Source organism: Nyctereutes procyonoides, unplaced genomic scaffold, assembly GCF_905146905.1.
Source record: "Nyctereutes procyonoides isolate TBG_1078 unplaced genomic scaffold, NYPRO_anot_genome, whole genome shotgun sequence".
Lineage (NCBI taxonomy): Eukaryota > Metazoa > Chordata > Mammalia > Carnivora > Canidae > Nyctereutes > Nyctereutes procyonoides.
In genome coordinates this window covers 27,895,538-27,918,825 of record NW_026575049.1, presented here as the reverse complement: position 1 = coordinate 27,918,825, position 23,288 = coordinate 27,895,538, and the positions used below count along the sequence as shown (strand labels likewise).

General features: G+C 58.7%; 2 protein-coding genes across 5 annotated transcripts; both read left to right on the top strand.

Annotated features, from left to right (window-relative positions):
* Window positions 1-1,984: 1,984 nt before the first annotated feature.
* Window positions 1,985-14,475, top strand: SH3BP1 (SH3 domain binding protein 1). 4 transcript variants are annotated; one of them, XM_055329157.1, is made up of 18 exons: window positions 1,985-2,342; window positions 3,516-3,558; window positions 3,793-3,897; window positions 4,946-5,022; window positions 5,329-5,440; window positions 5,548-5,624; window positions 6,124-6,268; window positions 6,813-6,881; window positions 7,042-7,132; window positions 7,557-7,702; window positions 8,269-8,380; window positions 8,750-8,831; window positions 8,918-8,998; window positions 9,446-9,562; window positions 10,283-10,380; window positions 10,941-11,112; window positions 12,154-12,248; window positions 14,191-14,475. In XM_055329157.1, exons 1-18 carry the CDS (start codon window positions 2,284-2,286, stop codon window positions 14,337-14,339), a joined length of 1,830 nt encoding a protein of 609 aa, XP_055185132.1. In that variant the 5' UTR covers window positions 1,985-2,283; the 3' UTR covers window positions 14,340-14,475. The 4 variants fall into 4 exon arrangements, with proteins under 4 accessions (XP_055185132.1, XP_055185133.1, XP_055185130.1 ...); XM_055329158.1 differs by having other exon boundaries at window positions 1,986-2,342; window positions 14,202-14,323; XM_055329155.1 differs by having other exon boundaries at window positions 1,986-2,342; window positions 13,558-14,323.
* Window positions 14,476-16,152: 1,677 nt separating this feature from the next.
* On the top strand, window positions 16,153-22,429 carry PDXP (pyridoxal phosphatase). Its single transcript, XM_055327780.1, has 2 exons — window positions 16,153-16,749; window positions 21,027-22,429. The coding sequence occupies exons 1-2, from the start codon at window positions 16,170-16,172 to the stop codon at window positions 21,341-21,343; spliced, it is 897 nt and encodes a 298-aa protein (XP_055183755.1). The 5' UTR covers window positions 16,153-16,169; the 3' UTR covers window positions 21,344-22,429.
* The last annotated feature ends 859 nt before the right edge of the window (window positions 22,430-23,288 follow it).

The window sequence follows — 23,288 nt, the reverse complement described above, 5'->3', positions numbered from 1 at the left end:
GAGCCTGGGTGAGAGGTGCAGAGCTCCACCGGGCTGATTAGACGACCCTGGTTGTTTTCAGCGGCTATTGCTATGGCCCAAGTGTCCTGACCCCCTGTGGACCCAAGCTGGGGCCCAGGCCTGGGTGAGCCTAGAGAGGACAAAGGTAGAAGCCAGACCTTGCCCTCAGGGACCTTGAGAGGAGCTGAAGAAGTGGACAAACCCAGCCCAGTGTGTTCCAGGCTGGAGGCAGGCTGAAACAGGGTGGGGACACCCTGTAACCCACAGATTTCTGAGACAGCAAGACAGTGGCACCTGGTGTCAAGCTGCTGGCTTAGGAGTTTTCAGCTTCCTACTTGTGCACACAGTAGGCTATGCCCATTGCAGAAATGGGGAGAGACTTGAACCACCCTGATGTTCTGGGATCTGGCCAGTGAGGAATTGGGAAAGGCCAGGACTGGAACCCAAACCTTGTAAACCCTAACCCCGCATCTGAAGAAGCCAGGTCTAGACTGGACTCTGATTTCTCCCACCATCAAGGCATTCCTCAAGCCCTGCCCCTTTTCTAGAATTTCCTCCAGAGGCCTTCCAGTTGGTGAAAGGGAGGTGGGCTAGGAAACCTTGTCTGGGATCTCCTTATGCCAGCTTGAGCCTTGGATCCAGTGGATTCCACACTCAGGTGGGCTCCGGGGCTGCGGGGCTGTGAGGCTCTGACTCAGCAGCAGCAGCAGCTAGAGGGTTCCCTTCTCACCTCCTCCCCACTCCTGCTGGGCCGGTCTGGCTCTCCCTTCTGGGGACTGGAGGAGCAAGCAGCCAGTACCCAGTGGGTGCTCGCCCTGTGGCAGGGCCCCTGTCTGAGGCCAAGGTCCTGCCCCCATGAAGTACCCAGTCTGCCCACCCACACCCAGTAGGCGCTCAAGTAAACCTCAAACTGAGTTAAAACTCCCAACAAAGCAAAGTGCAGGGGGAGTGGCAGGACCATACCGCTGTCTCTCCCCTTACCACTCTCCCTGGGGTCCCTGATGCCGAAGGGGTCCAGGGGTTCAGAGTAAGGAGACCCTACTGTTTCCTAAGGTCTTTTTTTTTTTGGCAGATTTAATTTATTCATGAGAGACAGAGAGAGGGGCAGAGACACAGGCAGAGAGAGAAGCAGGCTCTGTGCAGGGAGCCGGATGCGGAACTGGATCCCAGGACCCTGGGATCATGCCCTGAGCTGAAGGCAGACATTCAACCACTGAGTCATCCAGGTGCTCCCCTAAAGTCCCTCATTTTGTATTAACTAACAGTTATGAAGCACCTAGTGTATGCCCAACTGTGTTTTGGGTGGAGGGCCAAAGAATCACTACCACTGAGTCTGGGGGCTCAGAGCAGCACTCACCTCACTGTCTTACAAGAGGAAGGGCAAGGATTCACAAAGTCTGCTGGAAGGAGAGGCTTTAAGGACCGGGGAGAGAACTGTGCTGGGGCTGGGAAGGAGCTGGATGTCAGGGAGCTGCTCTGGAGGGTGGGGCACCCCCCCCCTTAAAGGGACAACGGGAACAGGCAAGGTTATCTTGTCCGCTCTCCAGGATGGGCAGTTCAGTTGGCCCATCAGACCATTAAAGAGCAAGTCCAGAGTTCTAGTGCCTTGTCCAAGGGCACAAAGCAACACGGTGGCCCCAGGAAGCCGAAGTCCTGGCCAGTCTCCAAAGTCTCCAGTAGGGGAACAGGCAGGGGTCATCTCTAGCTCGAGGTGGCCAAGAGGTCCTTCGGAGAGGAGCCCAGGGCAGCACCCTTCGGCAGGCCCGGGTGCGCCGGCGCGGGCTGGAGAGGCCTGCGGGGCCCTCGGCCTGCGCGCGTGCAGCCCTCTTTACCTTTAAGAGGGGTGCGGGACCTAAACCCCGGGCCCGGGGCTGGCGTGGGGCGGAGCCCAGAGTCCCGCCGCGAGGTGGCAGGAGCCGGCTTACCTGCTTCCCGCCACCGGGCGGGGCGGGGCCGGGGGCGGGGCCGCCACCAACCTGTGGACCGCCCGGCGGCCGCCGGCCCGACGAGTCGCGGGGACCGGCCGGGGACCGCGGGGGACCCGGAAACCGGGGGCGAGCGAGCAAACAAACTTGGAGAGAGGAGTGACCTGGGGGCCGGGGGCGGAGTCGCCGCGGAGGGGGCGGGAGCGAGCGGCCGCCCGAGCGCCGCCGGCCCAGGAAGCGGAGAGCGCCGCCCACCCATCCGGGGCGAGCGCGGCGCTGCGGGCGCAGGCAGGCTGGGCCGGGGGCTGCCGGGCCCTCGCCCCCCACCGTGACCCCGCAGCCCCCGCCCGCGCCCAAGATGATGAAGAGGCAGCTGCATCGCATGCGGCAGCTGGCCCAGACGGGCAGCTTGGGACGGTGAGTGTCAACCCTCTCCCTCCCCGCCCCACACTCACCCCCGCCGGACCCTAGCGGCCGTCGAGGGGCGGGGAGGCTGGGGACGGCGGGACAGACACCCTCGGACCGGCCAGAGCCCTGCCGTCGCTCCCCCGCCTCCGAGAGCCACCCCCACGACCCGGCCAGAGCGGGAGGGGCAAGGCCCTTTGGGGAAGGGGGCACCCCCAGCCCTCTGCGTGCAGGGAGGATCAGGGATGCTGGGTTTTCTCGGCCTCCATGAGCCTCTTGAGCGAACGGTCCTTCCTGGCCTCACTTGTCCCCTCTGTACAATGGGGACAGCTAACCATCTCTGGTCGCCTGGAGTGGGGGCGATCGGGCCCCAAACCTTGGGGGAGGAGAGGAGACTAGGTCCCTGTGGTGGGAGGAGGGGCCTCTTGTCCTGCTTTGTGCCTCTCCCCCTCCACCCCACCCCCAGCCCAGAGGCCTCCAGCTTCTCTATCTTGCTTCTGCTTTTCCCAGCCTCAGGTGGAAACATCCCCAGGTCTCTGTTCTCACCGGCTGGACCCCAGAGCCGGTGGAGTGGAGGCCAGAAGTTTGGGGAGCTCCCAAGGCCTGTCGTCTCTCCTCTTCCCTCTGTGTTGGGAGTTTCCCATTCTCTGGGCCCAGGGGAGGGGACTGAGAGTCCAGAGGCCTGGCTCTAGTCTCCCACCGCATGGATGCCTATGTGAGCCTAGGCAGTCAGGCGCCCTTGCTCTGGGCCTCAGTGTCCCCAAGTGTCCCTGAACAGGGGTTCAGGGCTTGCACACCACTGCAGTCCTGACTCCTGCGTGACTGACAGCCCAGGAGTCTGAGCTCGCACACTTCCCGTTCTTGGGGCCTGCCTGGCCTCCTCTCCCCAGGGTCAGCAGAAGAGGCTGGGGTGGCTTCCCAACCTCACCGCCTTGGGTTTCATCCGCCCTCTCTCAGGACACAGCCCTGGGTGGAGGAGGAAAAAGCCGTGTATCCTATTCCCGCCCCCATGGAATGTGCTCCGACTGGGATGAGGCAGACAGGCAGGCCACCCAGAGCGGGGGGGCCCCTAGAGGAGGGGCCCTGGAAGCAACAGGGGTCCAGGTGCCCTGCTGAGGGGGCAGGGGGAGGGAGGGGGTTTCCTAACCTGGGCGGCCTCAGCAGAAGCTCCTCCCTCCCCCACAGCACCCCAGAGACGGCTGAGTTCCTTGGGGAGGACCTGCAGCAGGTACATGCCTGGGCCGGCAGCGGGTGGCAAGGCAGGCCTGTGCAAGCTGTCAGCAGAGGGCCGTGCGAGGACGCCATTTGGGGGACCCGGTTGAGTCATCCCCCAAGCTGTTGGCCATGGGGTCTCCAGGAGGAGGGAAGAGAAAAGTGGCTCCTGCTCGGGGAAAGAATGGGGCAGTGGGGGGCAGGGGACAACCACTTCCTATGATCCATAAACCCCGACCCCCCCCTCCAGGTAGAGCAGCGCCTGGAGCCGGCCAAGCGAGCAGCCCACAATGTCCACAAACGGCTGCAGGCCTGTCTGCAGGGCCAGAGCGGGGCGGACATGGACAAGCGGGTGGTGAGTGGGGGTCCCAGGGAGTTGGGGCCTGGACAGGACACCTCTGCCCAACTGAGGAGTGAGGGCAGGGCTGGGGTCTCCCTGCCCAACTGAGTCTCTGGCTCTGAAGGGGTGGGGCCTGCATTGTCCCAAGACCCTTCAGGCACGCCTGTATCTCTTCCCCACCCCCTTCTTGACCCTGGTCTCGTCTGCTCGGACTCCCCTGAGGCAGAGCCAGGCCTCCCACAGCACCTGAACTTCTCTGTCTGGTCAGCCCCAGAGCGGACCAGAGCAGGCCTCTGAACTGAGGCCGTGTGGGAGGGCTTCCTGAAGGAAGTGGCATTTGGGCTGATATTAATACTCACCGGTATCAATCCACAGCGAGCATTTGTAGACCGGTGACTGCTAGTCTGTTGCTCAGCTGTGTCAACGTGTTGCCTCACTTACTGCTGACGACACCCCTAGGAGGAGGCTGCCCTCATTAGCACTTTGTACAGATAAGGAAATGGACACGGGGAGGTGAAGTCTCAAGGTCACACGACTAATAAGTGGCAGAACTGAGATTTAATCCCTGGTCTTTTCTGACCCAAGCGGGTGCTCTTCGTAACTCGTAGGTGGGAGGGTTTTGAGTTCAGCAGTGACTAAGGCCAAGCCACAGATTCCCCTGGGGCAGGGGAACAGCCCCACTCCCAGGGAGCTCCTAGAGCCTCCGTCCTCCTTCCAGCTGTGTGAACTCGGGCAAGCTCCATGCCCCCTCTTCTTAGTTTTCTGGTGTGGGAGGGTACTTGGTCATCCCTTCGTGCTCAGTGGATTCGTTTCTGGGAGGCGAAAAGGGCACCCCAGATGGGACGGGGTGGGGAACATGGTCACAGGGAGATGTCGCTCAGCCATGCCTGGTCATCATCCTGTCTCCACTCCCACCTAAGACTGTGGCCATCTTGGCTTCCCTGCTCCCCTGTCCATACTCAGTGCCTCAGTGGGGCTCCATCCCCGAGGAACTCTCCACGTGCTTGGGTGGGGTGGAGGGAGACCCAGCAGGTGCTCACAGCCAGGCCTGCCCTTCCTGCAGAAGAAGCTCCCCCTCATGGCTCTGTCCACCACGATGGCCGAGAGCTTCAAGGAGCTGGACCCCGATTCAAGCATGGGGTGAGCACAGACAGGGCCCCGTCCCTCACCCAGAGATGCCAAAGGGGGATCTGAGCTGGGAGGGGGTCCAGGTGTGGAAGGGCGTCCACAACGGGAGGATGACCAGGCTGAGGGTCATGTCTGTGCCGGGGGGCAGTGTCCAGGTCAGAGAGGGCGGCCAGGTCTGGGAGGGTGTTTGGCTCAGAGAAGATGTAGGAGAGATAGAAGGGGCAGGAGGTGATGGGGAGGGAGGAGGCCCCGCCAAGTGTTTCCAGATGGGGGTGAGGAGCTGCGGGAGCGCTGGGCCCACTGGTGTTGTGTCCACAGGAAAGCCCTAGAGATGAGCTGTGCTATTCAGAACCAGCTGGCCCGCATTCTGGCCGAGTTTGAGATGACCCTGGAGAGGGATGTTCTGCAGCCACTCAGCAGGCTGAGTGAGGTGACCCTCCCCACTTCCCCATCCTCACCCCATCCCCAGCCCTCCGCTCCCCCAGCCTCAACTCCTACCTCCTCGCTGACCCCCTCCCTCTCCGTGCCTACCCCCAGGAGGAGCTGCCAGCCATCCTCAAGCACAAGAAAAGCCTGCAGAAGCTGGTCTCCGACTGGAACACCCTTAAGAGCAGGTGGGAGCCATAGGCCCTGGGTGGGGTCCGCACCTAGGTCAGCCTACAGAGGTGGCCAGAAGCCACACTAGGAGGATGCAGTAGGGACCACTGGGTAGAGTTAGTGTGAGTACTTGTGTACACATCTAGCGTTTAGGAACGCATGTGGTGAGGGCACCTGTAAGAGTGCCTCTGTGAACATGTGTGTGCCCGCGCTCTTGCCAGCTGCCCGTGACCCCAGAGCCTGGGATAGCCAGGAATGATCCTCCAAGATCCCTGGCCTGCAGGAGGCCCCCACCCTCCACTCTGGAGCTGGGTGGCCATAATCACCAAGCCCACCACCAGGGGGAGGCCCTGAGCACTCGCGACTCAGGCGTGGGTGAGGCCCAGGGCCAGCGGAGCTCTGGGATGTTCATCCCTAAACCCTAGAATCCTGGGTGGGCAGGCATATGGAGGGGACACTTGGATCTGGACGTGCTGCAGGGGGACACTGACCACCCCACTTGGGGATCATTGCCAGGCTCACTCAGGCAGCTAAGAACTCAGGCAGCGGTCAGGGCCTGGGCAGTGGCCCTGGAAGTTACAGCCATACGGCCACGGCCACCAAGGTGGAGACACTGAAGGAAGAGGAGGAGGAGCTGAAGAGGAAGGTGGAGCAGTGCAAGGTGAGTGGGCGCCTGGAGCTCCCCGGCTGTGAGCGGGAGGCAAGGGCGGGCGGGTCCCTTCCCCATTTCACAGAAGAGGAAGCTGAAGCCCAGAGAGGTGATGTGCCCACCCAAGGCCACACAGCTGGGAAACAGCAGAGCCAGGATTTGAGTCCAGGCAGTCAGCCCCCAAGCTCTGTGCTCAGCCACCAGCTCATGGCCTCTTCTGTCTACACCGCACACATGATTCCTGGGAGGCAGGGACTTGGTGTGTTTGCCATGGTCTTGGCGTGTTTGTTGAGTGAGTCAAGGAATGAATGGTGAATAACGCAAACCACTGTGCTAAGGTGTGAGGCACAGAGATGAGGGCTAGAGGCTGTAAAAGCCCTTCAAGAGTTCAACGGGTTCCCGTGTCCCCAAATGCAAACCGTAGCAGAGAGAGAACTGGCCAGGGCCTTCCACGTATGGCTTGGACAAGTCACTAACCCCTCTCTGTGCCTCAGGGTCTCAGCTTGCCCCCTGGGCCCCAGCCTCACTGGTGAGCCCTCCCCTTTCTCTCTCCAAGGATGAGTACTTGGCCGACCTATACCACTTTGCCACCAAGGAGGACACATATGCCAACTACTTCATCCATGTGAGTTCAAGCCTGGGCTCCAGCCGCTGGAACTCAAGGGTGGACATCAGGGGCCACTGGGACATCCTTCAGGATGTGGAAGGGAGGGGTGTGTTCTCACTGACTCCAGGGAGGCACAGCTTCCTTCACTCCCCCGGGGGTCCCGGCCTTGTCTCTGCAGCTTATGGAGATTCAAGCAGATTACCATCGCAAGTCTCTGAGCTCTCTGGACACAGCCCTGGCTGAGCTGAGGGAGAACCACAGCCAAGCAGGTAGGGACACAGGCCGGGCCGGGCCCCACATCCCCGACCCAGCCCCGCTCAGGGCATGCTTAGAAGCTTGCGCTCCATCCTGAAAGGCCATAGGGAGCCATGGATGAGTTCGGGGAAGATTAGTTCTGATTCGATTTGTGGTGGAGAGGTAGTCTGCTGTGTGAGGATGGAGTGAAGGGGGCAAGACAGGAATCCTTTAGGAAGAAGGGAGGGGCCCTGGAGCAGGGCGGAAATAGTGGAGGTGGGTGGATTCCAGAGAGATGCTGGTTGATTTCCAGATATGTGGCCTGGAGGGTTGGGTGGGAGGTAGTACCACTGGCCCAGGAAGTAGCCCTCGAGGATGGGGGGGGGGTGCCCTGGCTGTACTGGCCTGGCTGCCAGGAATGGGAGGACCCTGGGCCGCTGATCTGTCTCGTCCCTGCAGACCCCTCCCCCTCGATGATGGCCGCCCCCTTCTTCAGGGTGTATGGGGTGTCACTGGGAACCCATCTGCAAGAGCTGGGCCGGGACATCGCGCTGCCCATTGAGGCCTGCGTCAGGATGCTGCTTTCCGAGGGCATGAAGGAAGAGGTGGGGCCCAGGGGGCAGGTCAGGGAGGGGCACCTGGTTCTGTGCCACCGCTCCACATATTGCTCCAGCTGTGGTTGTCATCCCACCGTAGAGCCCAGGTGCCTGTGAGGCCACAGCCTCCAGAGGTCAAACTGACACTGCCTCCCACTCAGTGATGCTCCTGAGGCAGCCAGTGTGCTATTAAGGCCTTGACACTTAGTTATCCCCACAACCCTTCACTGGCTCCACTTTCCAAGGCGGAGACGGAGGCCAAGAGGAAAACATGCCCAGTGGCACACGAGGGGGTGGCAGTGAAGCTGGGCACCCCCCATGGTGCAGTCACGACTGCACAGGCCCTCATCTGTCCCAGGCACCTGGCTGTATGGCTGTAGCTCGTCCTCAGCTCCTTTCCTGAGGACAGACCCTGAGGAGGCCAAACTCTACTCAGAGACCAACTTAGACGTCTTGACAGTGCTGCCAGCCTCCTCTCTCCCTTCCATTCCTATCCAGACACCTGTCTCCCACCAGGGTGTCCGTCCCTGCCCACCCCTCCGTGACCCCCCTGCCCGTTCCCTCTCATACCCCAGGGCCTCTTCCGTCTGGCCGCTGGAGCCTCAGTGCTGAAGCGCCTCAAGCAGACCATGGCCTCGGACCCCAACAGCCTGCAGGAGTTCTGCTCCGACCCCCATGCCGTGGCAGGTGCCTGCTCCCAGGAGCCCGGGGAGGAGGGGGCCTTCTCCCCAGATCCCTTCCCCACAGCTGCCAGAAATGCTCCCGTGATGGTTTGGCTGAAGGCCTGATAATCGAGCCCTCAGGAGGCGGGTTCATAAAGGCGGTGTGGGGGGGGGGGCCCGTGATGAACCCCCTGCAGTACATGTACATTCTCCTGGGAACAAGTCCACTGGACTTCATCATTTTCTCCAGAAGACCCACGGCCCAAAGAAATGATCAGACCTGCACATGTTAGTGTGAATGAGGGCCTAGTTCCTAACAGATGGAGAGAGCTAGGCACTGGGGTGGAGGTGGGGGCTTCGGGCACTGTGTCCAACACCCCCACCACCATTTCAGGTGCCCTCAAGTCCTATCTGCGGGAGCTTCCAGAGCCTCTGATGACCTTTGACCTCTATGACGATTGGATGAGGGCAGCCAGGTGAGGTGGGGGCTGGGGAAGGCAGGGCTGCAGGGGTGGGGCCCTGGGGCCCTAGACTGGCTCACCAGGTCTCTCCCTGTCCCCAGCCTGAAGGAGCCAGGGGCCCGGCTGGAGGCCCTCCAGGAGGTGTGCAGCCGACTGCCCTCGGAGAGCCTCAACAACCTCAGGTGAGCCCGAGCCTGCCCCCTTGGCCTCAACAGTATTTCCGAAAACACAGCTAAGATGTGCTAGTCATGTGTTTTATACTAGACATTGAACTAAACCTCTGAAGGTACATCACCTGGCTTGAAATTCCCACCTCTGCGGCTGTGTGGCCCTGGCCAGGTGATCTGACCTCTCTGTGCCTCAGTGCCCTCACCTGGAAAACAGCACGGCAGTCCCTACCCCGCAGGGTGGCTGGGGGTTTCGCAGCTTAGCCCAGCTCCTGACACACATGTGGCACTCAGCAGATCAGCTAATTTAACTGTTAAAAAATGTTAAGCCATCCTGAGGGGGACCTTTGCCTCTCTTTGGAAACCCCAGGCTGAGGAATTCTGAGGCCTCAGGAGCATCTGTGGTGTTCGTGGCCAGAGTTTGCCCCTGTCCCTGGCCAAGCCCACCTTCTGCCTCCCCAGGTACCTGATGAAGTTCCTGGCACGACTGGCTGAGGAGCAGGAGGTGAATAAGATGACGCCCAGCAACATTGCCATCGTCCTGGGGCCCAACCTGCTGTGGCCCCCTGAGAAAGAAGGGTGAGGGGCCACAGGTTGGGAGGAAGGTGGCAGTCCCCCACTCCAACCATCTCCTGCTTATGTTTTCCCTGGGCCTCAGTTTCCCCATCCTTGGAGTGGGTTGAGCGGCTCCTATTCTCAAGAAATTACCATGAGGAGCAGCCCAAAGGGAACATGGACCCCACATGGCTTTGGAGCTAGGCGTTGGGTGATCATGGTAGGGGGGTGCTTGGAGGGCTGGGAGCCCAGAGATCTGGTTCTAGCCCCACCCCTCACCCTTCCAGAAATGCCTCAGGAAGGCACTCTCTGGACCTCCATTTCTTCATCTGTAAATTGGAGAGAAACTACAAACATTGAGGATTTTTGCTTTGGGAATTAGATGAGATAACGAATGGAGAAATGGTTTATAAGCTATAAAGTGCAGTGTGGGGTATGTGAAGGGTCGTTATAATGCACCTGGTCACTGAATGGCAAAAAGATTTCATTCATCTGCTGAGGATGATTACTTGGTAGAGGCTCCCTTGATCCACGAACTGTGGGGGAAAAACCATTCTGACTAGTGACACCTGTCGTGGGTGAAGGAGGGGGAACGTCGGGCATGTGAGCAACATGCTGGCCATCTGCTGGCCGTCTGCAAGCTTTCTGAGAACAGGCACTTGATGTGATTGGGCCAGAAAGAGACTTGGGGTCACAAAGACAGTTAGGAAATGGACGGCTTACTTCTGTTCCCTTTTGCCCCAGGGACCAGGCCCAGCTGGACGCCGCCTCAGTGTCGTCCATCCAGGTGGTGGGCGTGGTGGAGGCTCTGATACAGAACGCAGACACCCTCTTCCCTGGAGGTGAAGCTCCTGCCTTTGTGTTTGGGTTTTTTTGTTTTTTTTTTTTTTTTTTTTATTTTGTGAGAGAGAGCACAAGCAGGGCAGGGGTGGAGGGCAGAGGGAGAGGGAGAAGCAGACTCCTGCTGAGCGGTGAGCCCAAAGCAGAACTTGATCCCCAGGGTCCCGGGATCGTGACCTGAGCCGAAGGCAGACACTTAACTGACTGAGCCACCCAGGCACCCCGAAGTGCCTGCCTTTGTGAACCTATCCCTTTGTGCCCTCATCTGCCCAGCTCGGTGTCCCTCAGACTCCGCTTCAGTCTCTGGCAGCCCCACGAACTCACCACGAGGCCTGGAGCTCATTGCTTCCCTGTTCTGAGCCTCAGTGTCTCATCTGTAAAATGGGGATGATCCTGCTTACCGTGTGGGATTGTTGTAAGGCTCACATGGGAGCGGGAAGGTGAAACAGGGTCCATCCACATACTGTCAGGGGAAAGGGACAACGGTCCTGACTGTGGCCTAGGTTTTAAGGGCAGCTGGCAGAGGTTCTGCAAGTTCAGACCTGCTTCCTTCTGTCTGCAGACATCAACTTCAACGTGTCAAGCCTATTCTCAGCCCCTGGCCCCCAGGACAAGGTCAGCAACAGGCCAGCTGCTGAGGAGCTTCCAACGATGGTGGCAGCCGCCCCAGCCCCGGTCCCGGCCCCCACCCCAGCCCCAGCCCTGACCCCAGCCTCACTGGCCCCCAAGGAAAGGTAAGGACCGATGGATATGAATGACCCCCATGAATGTCTTTGCCCCAAGACATCGGCCTGAGGCACCCTCTCAGGACTTCCAGCAGCATTTTAGGAAAGGTGATTATTGTGTTTTCATACCCAAATACCAGGTTTCCCCATTTGGAGGGGGTGGGGTGGAGACTCAGAAGCCGTATTCCTCTCGGCCTGTGATGTGTTCCCGCATTCAGTATACAGCAGTTTGCTGAGCACCTCCTGTGTGCCAGGCACTGTTTCAGGCCCCGGGGATTTAGGGAACAAAGGGGCTGGGCAGCTGGAATTTGTAAATACCTTCCAGTCTTCTCTTTGATCCTTTAAATCTAGAAGGGCTCCATGGTACCATGTTGCCTCCCTACCAAGTAGGCATGGTTCTGTTATCACACTGCCAGGGCCCAAACCATGACTTTCCTCAGATAAGCAAGACAGACAGACGCTGCCCTGAGACCTTGTTTTCCTGGGGCAGAGGGAGTCAACAAGCACTCCCATAAACAGATACTGTTGTGCCAGGCAGTGAGACATGTCCCTAAAGAGAAGACAGCAGGTTAGGAGGCTGGAGTGGGCAGCTGCTTTAGGGCGCGCATCAGGAAAGGCCTCCTCGAGGAGAAGGCAACTGAGCAGAGAGCTAGCTGGAGGAAGCCAGGAATGAGCCATGGCCTCCCCTCCCGCTTCTCGGCTGCTCTCTGGCTTCTAGTGGCTAGAACAGCCAGGGAAGACCACAGGGAGGCTTAGAGCTGAGGCCCTGCTGGCCCACGGGGATCCATGGACACTGTTGCAGCCTCACACAGAAGCCGGGGGTCCAATGGACACAAACTCTGACCAAGGCCAGAAGCATCTTCTTGTGGCCCCAGTGGGGGCAGGGCAGGGGGACTATCCAGGGACAGATCCCAGGCCCCACCACAAGGTGGCCCAGGACAAATCCTAGAAGAACTCAAACGAGGCCTGTCAACTGGGAGTCTCCCCAAGATTTCGGGAGACTTCTGGGAGGTGGCCAGACCTGACCCTGACCCTTTCCTTCCTCCACAGGACAGAGTCCGAGGCGCCCCCCAGACCAGCCTCCCCCAAGGTCAGTAGGACTCCCTCAGAGGCAGCCACTCCAGCGGAGGACATGGCTCGGAGGAGTAAGTTGGCAGGGGGTAGAAGGTGGGCAGGGAAGGGGGGCCAGCAATCCAGACCATCTCATGTTTTCAGACAGCTGGGGAGGCCAGAAATCTGGGAGGCCACAAGCCCAGGTTTGCTGCCTGGCGCTCTGGGTTCAGATTCCAGCCCTGTGACCTTGGACAGGTGACTTCACCATATCTGCCCCTCCTCCTCTGTGGAAATAGAACAGTAACCACACCTACCTTGTAGGGCTGTTTATGGTATAGTGCTGCCTGACTCATACCTGGCGCATAGTTAATGCTTGCTAAAGCTTAGCCATCGTGGCAGTTGGGGGCATGGTGTCCAGTCCCTGAAGGGGTCCAGAGAGCGGAGTGAAGAGGAGAGAAGATGGGGTGGAGGCTTCACAGGGCAACAAGGTGGGGAAGTGGTGGCGGTGAGCAGAAATTCAGGCTCCTATGAGCCCCTGTGGTGCGCTCACCTGTTGACTTGTCCTAAAGCCAAGCTGGTGAGAAGGCCCAGGGTTCAGATGGGGAGTCACTGCTGGGGACCAGGACACATGAGAGGGCCCAGCCAGCCCCAGAGGCACTGGAGTCTGCACCTGGGGTACAGCGTAGAGCCAAGGGGTAGCTGGAGCTCTGGCCCAGCAGGATAGGACTGTGACTTCACAGAGGGACCTTCTGGCAGGAAGGGGCATCTAGGGATATGTGCTCACTGGAGCACAGCCCCTCAACTGCCCCAAAGTCCTCGTGTCAGCCCGGGGAGGTCTAGGCTTTCATCCCATCTTACCAGTGAGGAAACTGAGGCCCCAAGGGGGCACGTGATTTGCCCAAAAACCCCCAGTGGGTGGAGGCAGGGTGAGGACCAGAGTGCAGGCCTCCTGGGCCCTCAGCCACCTCATGAGGTTAGAAACTGGGGTGGGGTGTTTCTGATGGGCTCCTGAGAGGTGAGTGAGACCCAGGAGTCAGGGCAAACAGCCAGCAGTTCTTTATTCAACAAACACGTAGTGAACACCCACTCCGCACCCCCAACAGTGCCAGCCAAGCCCACGTAGGTGTGGCCTCACATAGTTTCCCCTCTAGTCAGGGAGTCGAGCGCATTTCAGAGGGCAGTAAGTTCTATGAAGAAAATATAACAGGAAAATAGGACTAGAGCAGGGCAGCGGAAGGAGTGTATTCTAGCACAGGTGAGCAGCCCAAGTGATGAGGAGCCAGCCGCGGAAAGGGTGTTCCTGGCAGAAGCAATGGCACATGCAAAGGTCCTGAGGCAGCATGGAGCTTGGTAACTTGGTCACAGGGTGGATGCCTAACTGCCCCTGTCCTTCCTCCACAGCCAAGCGCCCAGCACCAGCCCGGCCCACCATGCCGCCCCCCCAGGTCTCCAGCATGCGCTCCTCCCCTCCAGCCCCCCTCACACCCCCTGGCTCTAGCAGCCCTGTGGCCCCCCAGGCTCTGCCCCGCCGTCTGGTTGGCAGCAACCTCCGGGCCCCCACAGTGCCACCCCCCTTGCCCCCCAATCCTCCCCAGCCCACCCGGCGCCAGAGCCGGCGTTCACCAGCTTCGCCCAGCCCAGCCTCCCCGGGGCCAGCCTCACCCAGCCCGTTCTCTCTGAGCACACCTGTGCAGGGGGACCTGGAAGCAGCCACAGAGAATGGAGGGGCCCCCGAGGCCGTAGGCAGGACCTCCACGCCCCCAGCCATCCCCCCTCAACCCCGACCCAGGAGCCTTGCCTCAGAGACCGACTGAGTGGGGCTGCGACAGCCCCCAGCATCCTGTCCCTCCCATCTGTCCGCCTGGACACAGCCCTGCCCTTCCCAGGGGTGGGGTCCCCCAGCCTTTGCCTACAAGTGCCTCGGTGCCCGCTGGGTCGGCCCCACGGCAAGGAGGACTCAGGACAGTCCTCCACTTCCAGATCTTTTCCTCCTGCAGCCACCCTGGGCTTGGGGACCCCTCACCCGACTTCCAGCTCCCTGGCAGGGTCCCCGGGGAGCCACCAGAAGGCAGGAGGGGCTTGCCTGTACCTACGGGACTGTTATTTTTCTCTTGCCAACATATTGTTTTGTAAGGCTGGTAAATAAATTATTTTGGACAAAACTGGAGCAGCTGCCCAAGTGACAGTTGGGGTTTTTTTTTTTTCTTTCTGCCCTCAAAATAAAGAAGCCACTTGGACGAAAGGGAAGATACTTCCTATTTTTTGCCTCCTTTCTTTCTTCCTGTCTGAAATAAAAAGAGCCAGCGTTTTTAGTGCTTACTCTGTGCTATCCACTGTGCTTTTCCATGTATGGTTTCCATAGAACCTTCTCCCTGGGAAGTAAATCCCGTTACCTTTCACAGGTTGAGGAGACCAAGGCTCAGAAAGAGACCCGCCAAACAGACACACGGCAAGGGAGGCGGGGACATGGAATCAGGACCCAGGTCTAACGAACTCCAGAGCCTAGGCCTGCTGCCCACAGCCTGAGCTATTAACTTCTAGTATGCTAGCCTCCTCAGCCAGGAAACGGCACAGTGATTTCCACCCCAGAAGTGTTCTGAGGACTACACGACACATTTCTGTAAAGGCCACTGCGCCACCCTTGCACACAGAAGTGCCCTATCAGCATTGGCTGCTGTGGCTGCCAGTTCCCCTAACTCCTGCTGTCCGCAGACTATGCTGGCAAGGCCCCCTCGGGGAGCAGGGCTGGCTCTGTCTGCCAACCGCTGAGGCTGCCCCGTGCTGAACCTCCTCGTGGAAGAGGGGACTCAGAGAGGAGTCTTTTAGGAGTTGACCAGGTGAAAAAGGGAAGAAGGAAGATCATCCCAGGCTAAGGAGACCACCTGAGACTGGAGCAAAAGGCCAGGGCATTGGGGAACAAATTATTTGAGCCTCAGAGAGGGGAGACAGGGTGGCTTTTGGCTTTTCCCAGGTCTTTGGAGCTCTAGTTGCTGCTGGAGGTCAACTCTTCAATGCCTTCTCAGAGGTTCGCAGACAACTTGGAATTGTGACACGTGCCTCCCCAGGCGGGGACCTAGGCAGCCAAGTCACCCCATGGCTGCCCTGGGCAACTGGCTACTGCTGCTGCGGCTCCTTCCCTCCCCAGGGTGCTTGAGTGCAGGCTGCCTCTGGCCTCTGTGCCCCAGTGCCTCTCCACCCTGGCCTTGTGTAATTAAAAAACAAAAACCCGAAATATGTCAGCCCTGCCCCCAAAGTATTAAATCAGAATCTCTGGGGTGCAGCCACGCTTTGGTATTTTTAAAAAGCATTTGTCAAAGTCATCGAGCCGTACATTCAAGATCTGCGCATCCTCCTGGTATGTAAATCAAATCTCAAAACGTAAGTTCCCCAGGGGACTCTCCAAGCCCGCGTGGAGAAGGACTGGTCTAGGCCAGGGGCCCCGGCGCTCGAGGAGACACCATGTGCGGCTCCGCTATCAAACCGACGCGCTTCTCAGGACTCTGCTCGGAACTGGAGCGTCCCCGGTTCAGAGGGCAACGAGGTTTGACCCAAAGGCGGCAAGTCCCTGAGCATCTGTTTTCCTCCTAGCAACCGGCCCTCCTCAGCTTCTGATTGGCTGCGGAACGCAAGGCTGCTATTCGCTCCAGATTTTCTCTCCGTAACTCTTTCCTGGCCGAGAAGAACGTCAGTCCGTCCTCTCATTGGCTAGTCGGGTTGAAGCTCCGCAGGGCTAGGGCAGCGGTGCAGGGCCAGGCTAGATCATTGGTCCCCTCCCCTCGGCGGCCGCCGCGATTCACCCTCTTCCCCCGGCTCGGTTAGCTCGAGGCCGCGCCGCTCCCCGAGGTTCTTGCTCCCATTGGCCCGCGGGCCGGCCGTGGCCCCGCCCCCTGGCCCCTCCTGCGCGCCGATTGGCCGCTGCGGGGAACAGGGCGGGCTGCGGGCGAGCGCGCCGTGCCCGCCGAGGGAGGGCGCCGCGGCGCGGGCTGCGGGCGTGCGGGCGGCCGGCCGGCTGCATGGCGCGCTGCGAGCGGCTGCGCGGCGCGGCCCTGCGCGACGTGCTGGGCCGGACGCAGGGGGTCCTGTTCGACTGCGACGGGGTGCTCTGGAACGGCGAGCGCGCCGTGCCGGGCGCCCCGGAGCTGCTGGAGCGGCTGGCGCGGGCCGGCAAGGCGGCGCTGTTCGTGAGCAACAACAGCCGGCGCGCGCGGCCCGAGCTGGCCCTCCGCTTCGCGCGCCTCGGCTTCGGGGGCCTGCGCGCCGAGCAGGTCTTCAGCTCCGCGCTGTGCGCCGCGCGCCTGCTGCGCCAGCGCCTGCTCCGGCCGCCGGGCGCGCGGGCGCCGGGCGCCGTGTTCGTGCTGGGCGGAGAGGGGCTGCGCGCCGAGCTGCGCGCCGCGGGGCTGCGCCTGGCGGGGGACCCCGGCGAGGACCCGGGCGCGGCCCCGCGCGTGCGCGCCGTGCTCGTGGGCTACGACGAGCACTTCTCCTTCGCCAAGCTGAGCGAGGCGTGCGCGCACCTGCGCGACCCCGACTGCCTGCTCGTGGCCACCGACCGCGACCCGTGGCACCCGCTCAGCGACGGCAGCCGGACCCCCGGTGAGCGCGGGGCTGGCGGGGGAAACGAGGTGGGGTGGCGACCCGCGCTCGCCCCGCCCCGCCCCGCCCCGCCCCGGGCAGAGGGCGAGGAAGGGGTGTCTCGGGGTGACGGGGGGCACCCGGGGAGATGCGAGGGCGGGGCCCGCCCTGCAGGAGCCCCGGCGAGCTCTTCACGGCCACGTCTGGTAATTCTTGAAACTGCCACCGCGTGAGGGGCAGTAGTAGGGTCCCCGTCTGACAGAGGAGGGAACTGAGGCCCCTTGTGGTCCCGAGGGTTGCAGGCGGACACCCAGCCCTGGCCTTCCCGAACCCGCCTCGGGGACTCCTGCCGTTTCGTCCCATTTGCCAATCAGGGGTGAGGTCCGAGGGTTGGAAACACCGCCTGGAAGGATCGTCCCCCCTGTTGGGCGGTTGGGACGCCGCTGGCAGCCGCCGGTGGCAGGCAGGTGTGCCGGGAGCATAGGAGGCGGATGGAGTTTGACCTGAGTTCCAGTTCCAGCTCCAGGGCTCCATTATCTTTAAGTTACATAACGGCAGAGCATCACTGTCCCCTGCTTGTAAAATGGGAAGGCTCACCATGCCAGGTCCTCCCAGGGAAGAATGATCGGAGTGACTGCCTGGCACACAGTGGGTGCTCGACTGGTGCGGGCTGTATCCAGAGCCCTCTCGTGTTATTACAGAGCTTTATGAAGTGCCCTGCTATTTGTTCTTACTTAGTTTCTTTTTTTTTTTTAAGATTTTATTTATTTATTCATGAGAGACACAGAGGGAGAGGCAGAGACACAGGCAGAGGGAGAAGCAGGCTCCACGCAGGAAGCCCAACATGGGACTCGATCCCGGGTCTCCAGGATCAGGCCCTGGGCCAAAGGCGGCACTAAACCACTGAGCCACCGGGCTGCCCCTTACTTAGTTTCTAAGTTACTCTGGAGCTGTCCCATTTCTCAGTTAAAGAAACTGAGGCTAAGAGAAGGGAGTTGAATTGCCCGAGAGCAGGAGCACCTGCACTTGGCTCTTGTGGCCGCCCCCAACCACATCCAGGGCACCCTTACTGCTGTCATGTGGGTATCCGGGCCCTCAGGGGAGGCAGGGGCAGGTGGAGGCTCCTACATCTTGGAGGGTATGAGTTAGTCAAGAGCAGATGGTGGCAGTAGCGAACTGTGTGTGTGGACAAATCAGGACCCTAGTCAGTAGGCTGAGGGCGGAGACAGATCCATCATTCCCTCCTTGCAGCCACTGATTTAGACTGTCATTGATACCAAATGGGGGGGGGGGTGATATCGATTGAGGAATAGGCAGTATTGTAATGGAGTGGCAGGGAGTGCCTAGAGCCGAAGGGATCTGGGAAGGCTTCCTGGAGGAGGCATCCTGCAGGACAGAACAGTAGGGGATGAACTGTGGAAGAGGGTGTGGGCCACGGCAGAACCAATTCCAGGTGGGGAATCTACAGTTCTAGGCTGTTCTGTTCATGCTTTGTTGTAGACCTACTTGCTGCGTGTTTCAGTTTTCCCATAAATCCGCAATGAGGGCTCTGGTCAGGGCTTCCTGCTATGGCAGCTCCTGCCTGTCCTGGGCCATGCTATGAAAAGTGAGTTTCGTCCTGGAGGCTTCAAAGTTCAGGTTCGGGCTGTGGGTTAAAGGCCCCCTAGGGGGGCACCTGGGTGGCTCAGTGGTTGAGTGTCTGCCTTCGGCTCAGGTTGTGACCCCGGGGTCTTGGGATCAAGTCCTGCATCAGGCTTCCCACAGGGAGCCTGCTTCTCCCTCTGCCTCTGTCTCTGCCTCTCTCTGTGTCTCTCATCAATGAATAAATAAAATCTTTAAAAAATAATAATAATAAAGGCCCCCTAGAACTCAGGAAGGGTGGTTGGAGGAGCTGGGGAGAAGCTGTGTCCTGCCTGTGCCTGCCACTTCCATCTCCGGGCCCCACCTGGCTGTGTCGCGAGGACCCTGTCGATCTTTCTCACAACCTGGAGGGGGAGGCAGAGGCTTAGCTACAACACGGCTGTCATGCTTGTACACAACTGAATCATGTGGCTTTGAAACAGCGGTATAACAATATTAATAAAGGCCCCAATATGCATAAAAATCTGAAATAATGCAAGTCTCTCCCCCCAGTTTCTCCTTCCCCTTCCTCTGTGGGCCTCCTAAACTGTGTGTTTACCATCTTGCCACATGGCAGCCGCTTGAACTGGCAAATCTGAATGCCTGCTGTCTTAGGAATATGTCACCACCAAATTGTGGGACAGCCTTGGATTACAGGATGTTAAATGAAGTGGCCTAGTGGTGGTCTGAGGACAGAGCTATGTTCATAGACGCCCGGACTAGGATGCTCACTCCGCTGGGGTAGGGGTCCTTGTTGCCATTACTGCTCTGTGCCCAGGGTCTAGCAGAGCGCCTGGTATGTAGTTGGGCCTCAGCAAATACTAGCTGAGTGGATAAAGTGGGACCTGGGGGGCTGAGGGTGATCGGCTCTCCTGGTGGGAGAGGAAATTGCTGACACAGCTGAGACCATTCTTGAGGGGAGAAAATACTTTGGGCTGACTCAGTTGAGCTCTTCCCATCCTGGAAAGAATTTCTAACCAACAAGGCAAATAGCTTTCCTTCCCAACCCAGTTATCAAGAAAACAAGCAAGCAAGCTCTAGGTCAGGTGTCAGAGAACTTCCCAGTGGTGTTGTTCTGGGTCAGCTGGGCCCTGATCCCGTGACGCTGGGCAAGTTCCTCCTCGCCTGGGGGCGGGCTGGCCTGAGGATTCTTGCTGTCTGTGCCCGCTTTATTGTCCTTTAACTTTGGCTTAACTACTCGGTCCTCCGCTGTGAAGGAAGACAAGGCCCAGAGCATTTGGGGATCTGCCCGGTGGTGTATTGACAAATGTTTATACATTTGGGGGGGGGGGGCTTGATTTATACCATTTTCCAGTCTCCGTGGTGTAAATACTCCCACCATGGCCAGTTTCAGGCATTCCAACATTAAGTCACTGCAGAGTTGGGAAGATGTGTGCACACCATTTTATAGTATTTCCATCATTATAGATGTAAATAATCTCCAGAACATAGATAATGGTAAAATAATTAGGAAGTAATGAGTCTTGAGAATGTATTACCTTTGTTTTAAACATATTGTGACCATAAGTTTATATGGGTCGACCTTTCATAGTGGCTTTAACAACGAGCTCACAAAATTCCTGAAAATGAAACATTCAGCACTCCCAAGCCAGTATAAACTGTCCCCGCACGCGACTGGGTCAGATCCACCCAAACGCATACCTTTATCTGCCATTGTTAAGCTGTGCAGCCCTGGATAAGTTACTTAATGTCACTGAGCATCAGCTTTTTCATCTGTCAAATGGGCTTCCGTGAGCATCCAGCACAGCCCCTGGCACTTTAGAATGTGCTTAGTAAATTGTGATTATCATCATCATTTGTTCAGAGACATTAATGTGAAGGCGGAACCTTGCGACACAAAGACATGCCTGTGGCTCGGACACAGTGGACTCATTGTGTGCGGCAGGATGGTACTGGGCTGAGAGTCAGGACTGTCCTTTTCTAAAAAGCCTTCCTATTATTAAATACTTGGGTGCGGTCCCACTTTTGCTTATTATAGTTTCAGCGGCCACGGACATCTTTAAGCATGTAGCTTTTTGTCTCCAGCTTGAATTCTCTCCCTGTGATCACTTTGCCGGCCGAGGCTGACTGGGGCCAAGGCGCGAACATTTCTGTGCCCTGCTGTATTCTGAGAGGGCTGTGCCACTTTCAGCTGCCGGAGCCCACATGCTTGCAGCAGTAACCACAATTGCTGTCTATTAAGTCTGTTTCCAAAGCACTTGCCCCTGCGGTGCCCACAGCACCTCTTTGAAGGTAGGCATTACCCGGATCCGCCTTTTCCAGTGAGTCCAAGGAAACAGAGAGGTCAAGCAGCTTGCCCGAGGGCACACAGCTGCCAGGGTAAAATAGTAAACCTCAGGCAGGACTGACTGAGCCAGGCTCAGTTACACCCAGCGTGGCTCATTCAGCCCCCACCCTGCCATGTTAGAGATGGGGAAACTGAGGTACAGAGAGCTGAAATGGCCAGCATAAGAAGGGTAGAGATGATGGAGTCTGAATCTGCATCTGGCTGCAGAGTCTGTACTCGAGCACTACACCTAAGCCCTGGAAGACTTTTGACTCATTTCAGTGCCTAATCTAACCCCCATGCCAAGCTGCCTCCCTGGAAGTCAGTGTCTGAGCCTGGCTATCTCCCCTGCTGCCACTCGGCACTGACCGCGTCTCCCATCTCCCTGCAGGCACCGGGAGCCTGGCTGCTGCAGTGGAGACAGCCTCGGGCCGCCAGGCCCTGGTGGTGGGCAAGCCCAGCCCTTACATGTTCGAGTGTATCACCGAGCACTTCAGCGTGGACCCTGCCCGCACGCTCATGGTGGGTGACCGCCTGGAGACCGACATCCTCTTCGGCCACCGCTGTGGCATGACCACGCTGCTCACGCTCACGGGTGTCTCCTGCCTGGAGGAGGCCCAGGCCTACCTGGCGTCTGGCCAGCACGACCTCGTGCCCCATTACTATGTGGAGAGCATCGCGGACTTGATGGAGGGGTTGGAGGACTGAGCCCACCTGACCGGCACTGCAGCCCCACCCCTCCCCACCCCTGATCCCGTAGATGGAGGCGATGGGCCAAGAGCAGCCAGCTCCCTGGGCCCATTTTCTGCAGCCTGGTGGGGTTGGGACCCACAGAAGGTTTTAGGGCCCTCACATTCCCTCCCAGTGGTGGCTGGGCACTCTGCTCTTCCAGAAGCTGTCCCCTTCCCCCACCAGTTCGCCCTGGCCTGATCCAGCCCAGGTGGCCTTATTTCCTGCCCTGTGACCTCCTTGAAGTCTGGGCTTTGCTGCCCATGAAGATTTCCCCCAACCCTGAACACTTAATCTCTTACCCGATCCCTGGAGGGGGCGGGGTCTCTAGAGTTATACTTGCTCCTGGAGCCCTGGCCTTGGCCTCCCGTTGGCCAATCAGAGGCCTAGGTAACCACCAACCCTGAATGGACCAATCAGAAGGCTAAGTGAGAGATGACTCATTGATGGGTCTGTCCAAAGGGGTCTCACTGGGAACCTAAAGTGATAATGACCCTTTGAGGTTCTGGAGCCAAAGTGGGCCAATCAGAAGGCTATGTGAAAATGACACTTTCATGTTCTGGGTCCTGAGGAGACCTAATCAGGACACCAGGTAATAAGGACTCATTGGACTCTTAGATCCTAAAGAGAACAATCCAGAAGCCTGAGAGACGGTGGCCTCTGGACAGTCTGGATCTGACCAGAGCAGCTAGGGGTCCTGATGCCTGTCAATAAGTAAGGATTCAAGTGCTGAAGACACCCCTCCTCCATAAAGATTGTGATCTAGGGGGGCCACGCGGTGGCTCCGGGGGCTTCTGTAGTTAAGAACCCCACCCTTCCCTGATCCTGGTACCCGGCCAGTGTTAATGGTGGCCGCAGCTCGGGAGGGCGGGGCTTTGTGTCCCTCCCTGTGCTGTCAAGTGATTGCTGTGCCACCTGTCCCCCATGCCCACCCCAGCTATTTATTTATTTATTTGTTTCTTATGGTGTGCCAGTGACGGTGGGGGCGGGGGCTGGGCCTTCCCACCACCTCCACCTCTGTTGTAATCATCCCTCCCGTGCTTAATAAAGTGCGAGTGGAGTGTGTCTGTGTGGGTCCAAGTCTGTGTGGGTCCAAGTCTGTGTGGGCGGTGGGGTGGGAGGAGGACCCCCTGCCTAAGCCTGGTCTCCACAGAACTGGCCCACTGCACACTTCCCCCACCTGGAATGACCCACCCCGGTTCCAGAGCACTTTGTGTGTGGTACTACCTTAACCCGATGGCAGCTAATGCCTTGCTGAGTCTTTAGATGCCAGTTTGTTCCAGTCCTTCAGAAAACAGCAAGCTTATATTACTTGCCCCATTTTACCACTTGGGGAATGAGGATCAGAAATGCAGTGTTAGGGATCCCTGGGTGGCACATCAGTTTGGCGCCTGCCTTTGGCCCGGGGCGCAATCCTGGAGACCCGGGATCGAATCCCACGTCGGGCTCCCGGTGCATGGAGCCTGCTTCTCCCTCTGCCTGTGTCTCTGACTCTCTCTCTCTCTCTCTCTCTCTCTCTCTCTCTCTCTCTGTGTGTGTGTGACTATCATAAATAAATAAAAATTTAAAAAAAAGAAAGATAAAAAAAAAAAAGAAATGCAGTGTTAGGGTGCACCTGGGGGGCTCGGTTAAGATTTGATTGGATCTCAGCTACGGTCTTGATCTTTCCTCCAGTCCTGATCTCGGCTCCGGTCTTCATCTTTCCATGGGTCTTGATCTCTCATCTAGTCTTGATCTCTCCTTAGGTCTTGATCTCGGCTCTGGTCTTGATCTCAGGGTCATGAGTCCAAGCCCCGCTATTTAAAAAAGAAAAAAAAGAGAAATGATACTCCAGAAATGCAGTGTGCACTTACACAATGGTGGGCATCCACAAAGCATGATCTCCTGAGGCAGGATTTGAACTTGTGTTGGCTGATTCTAGGAG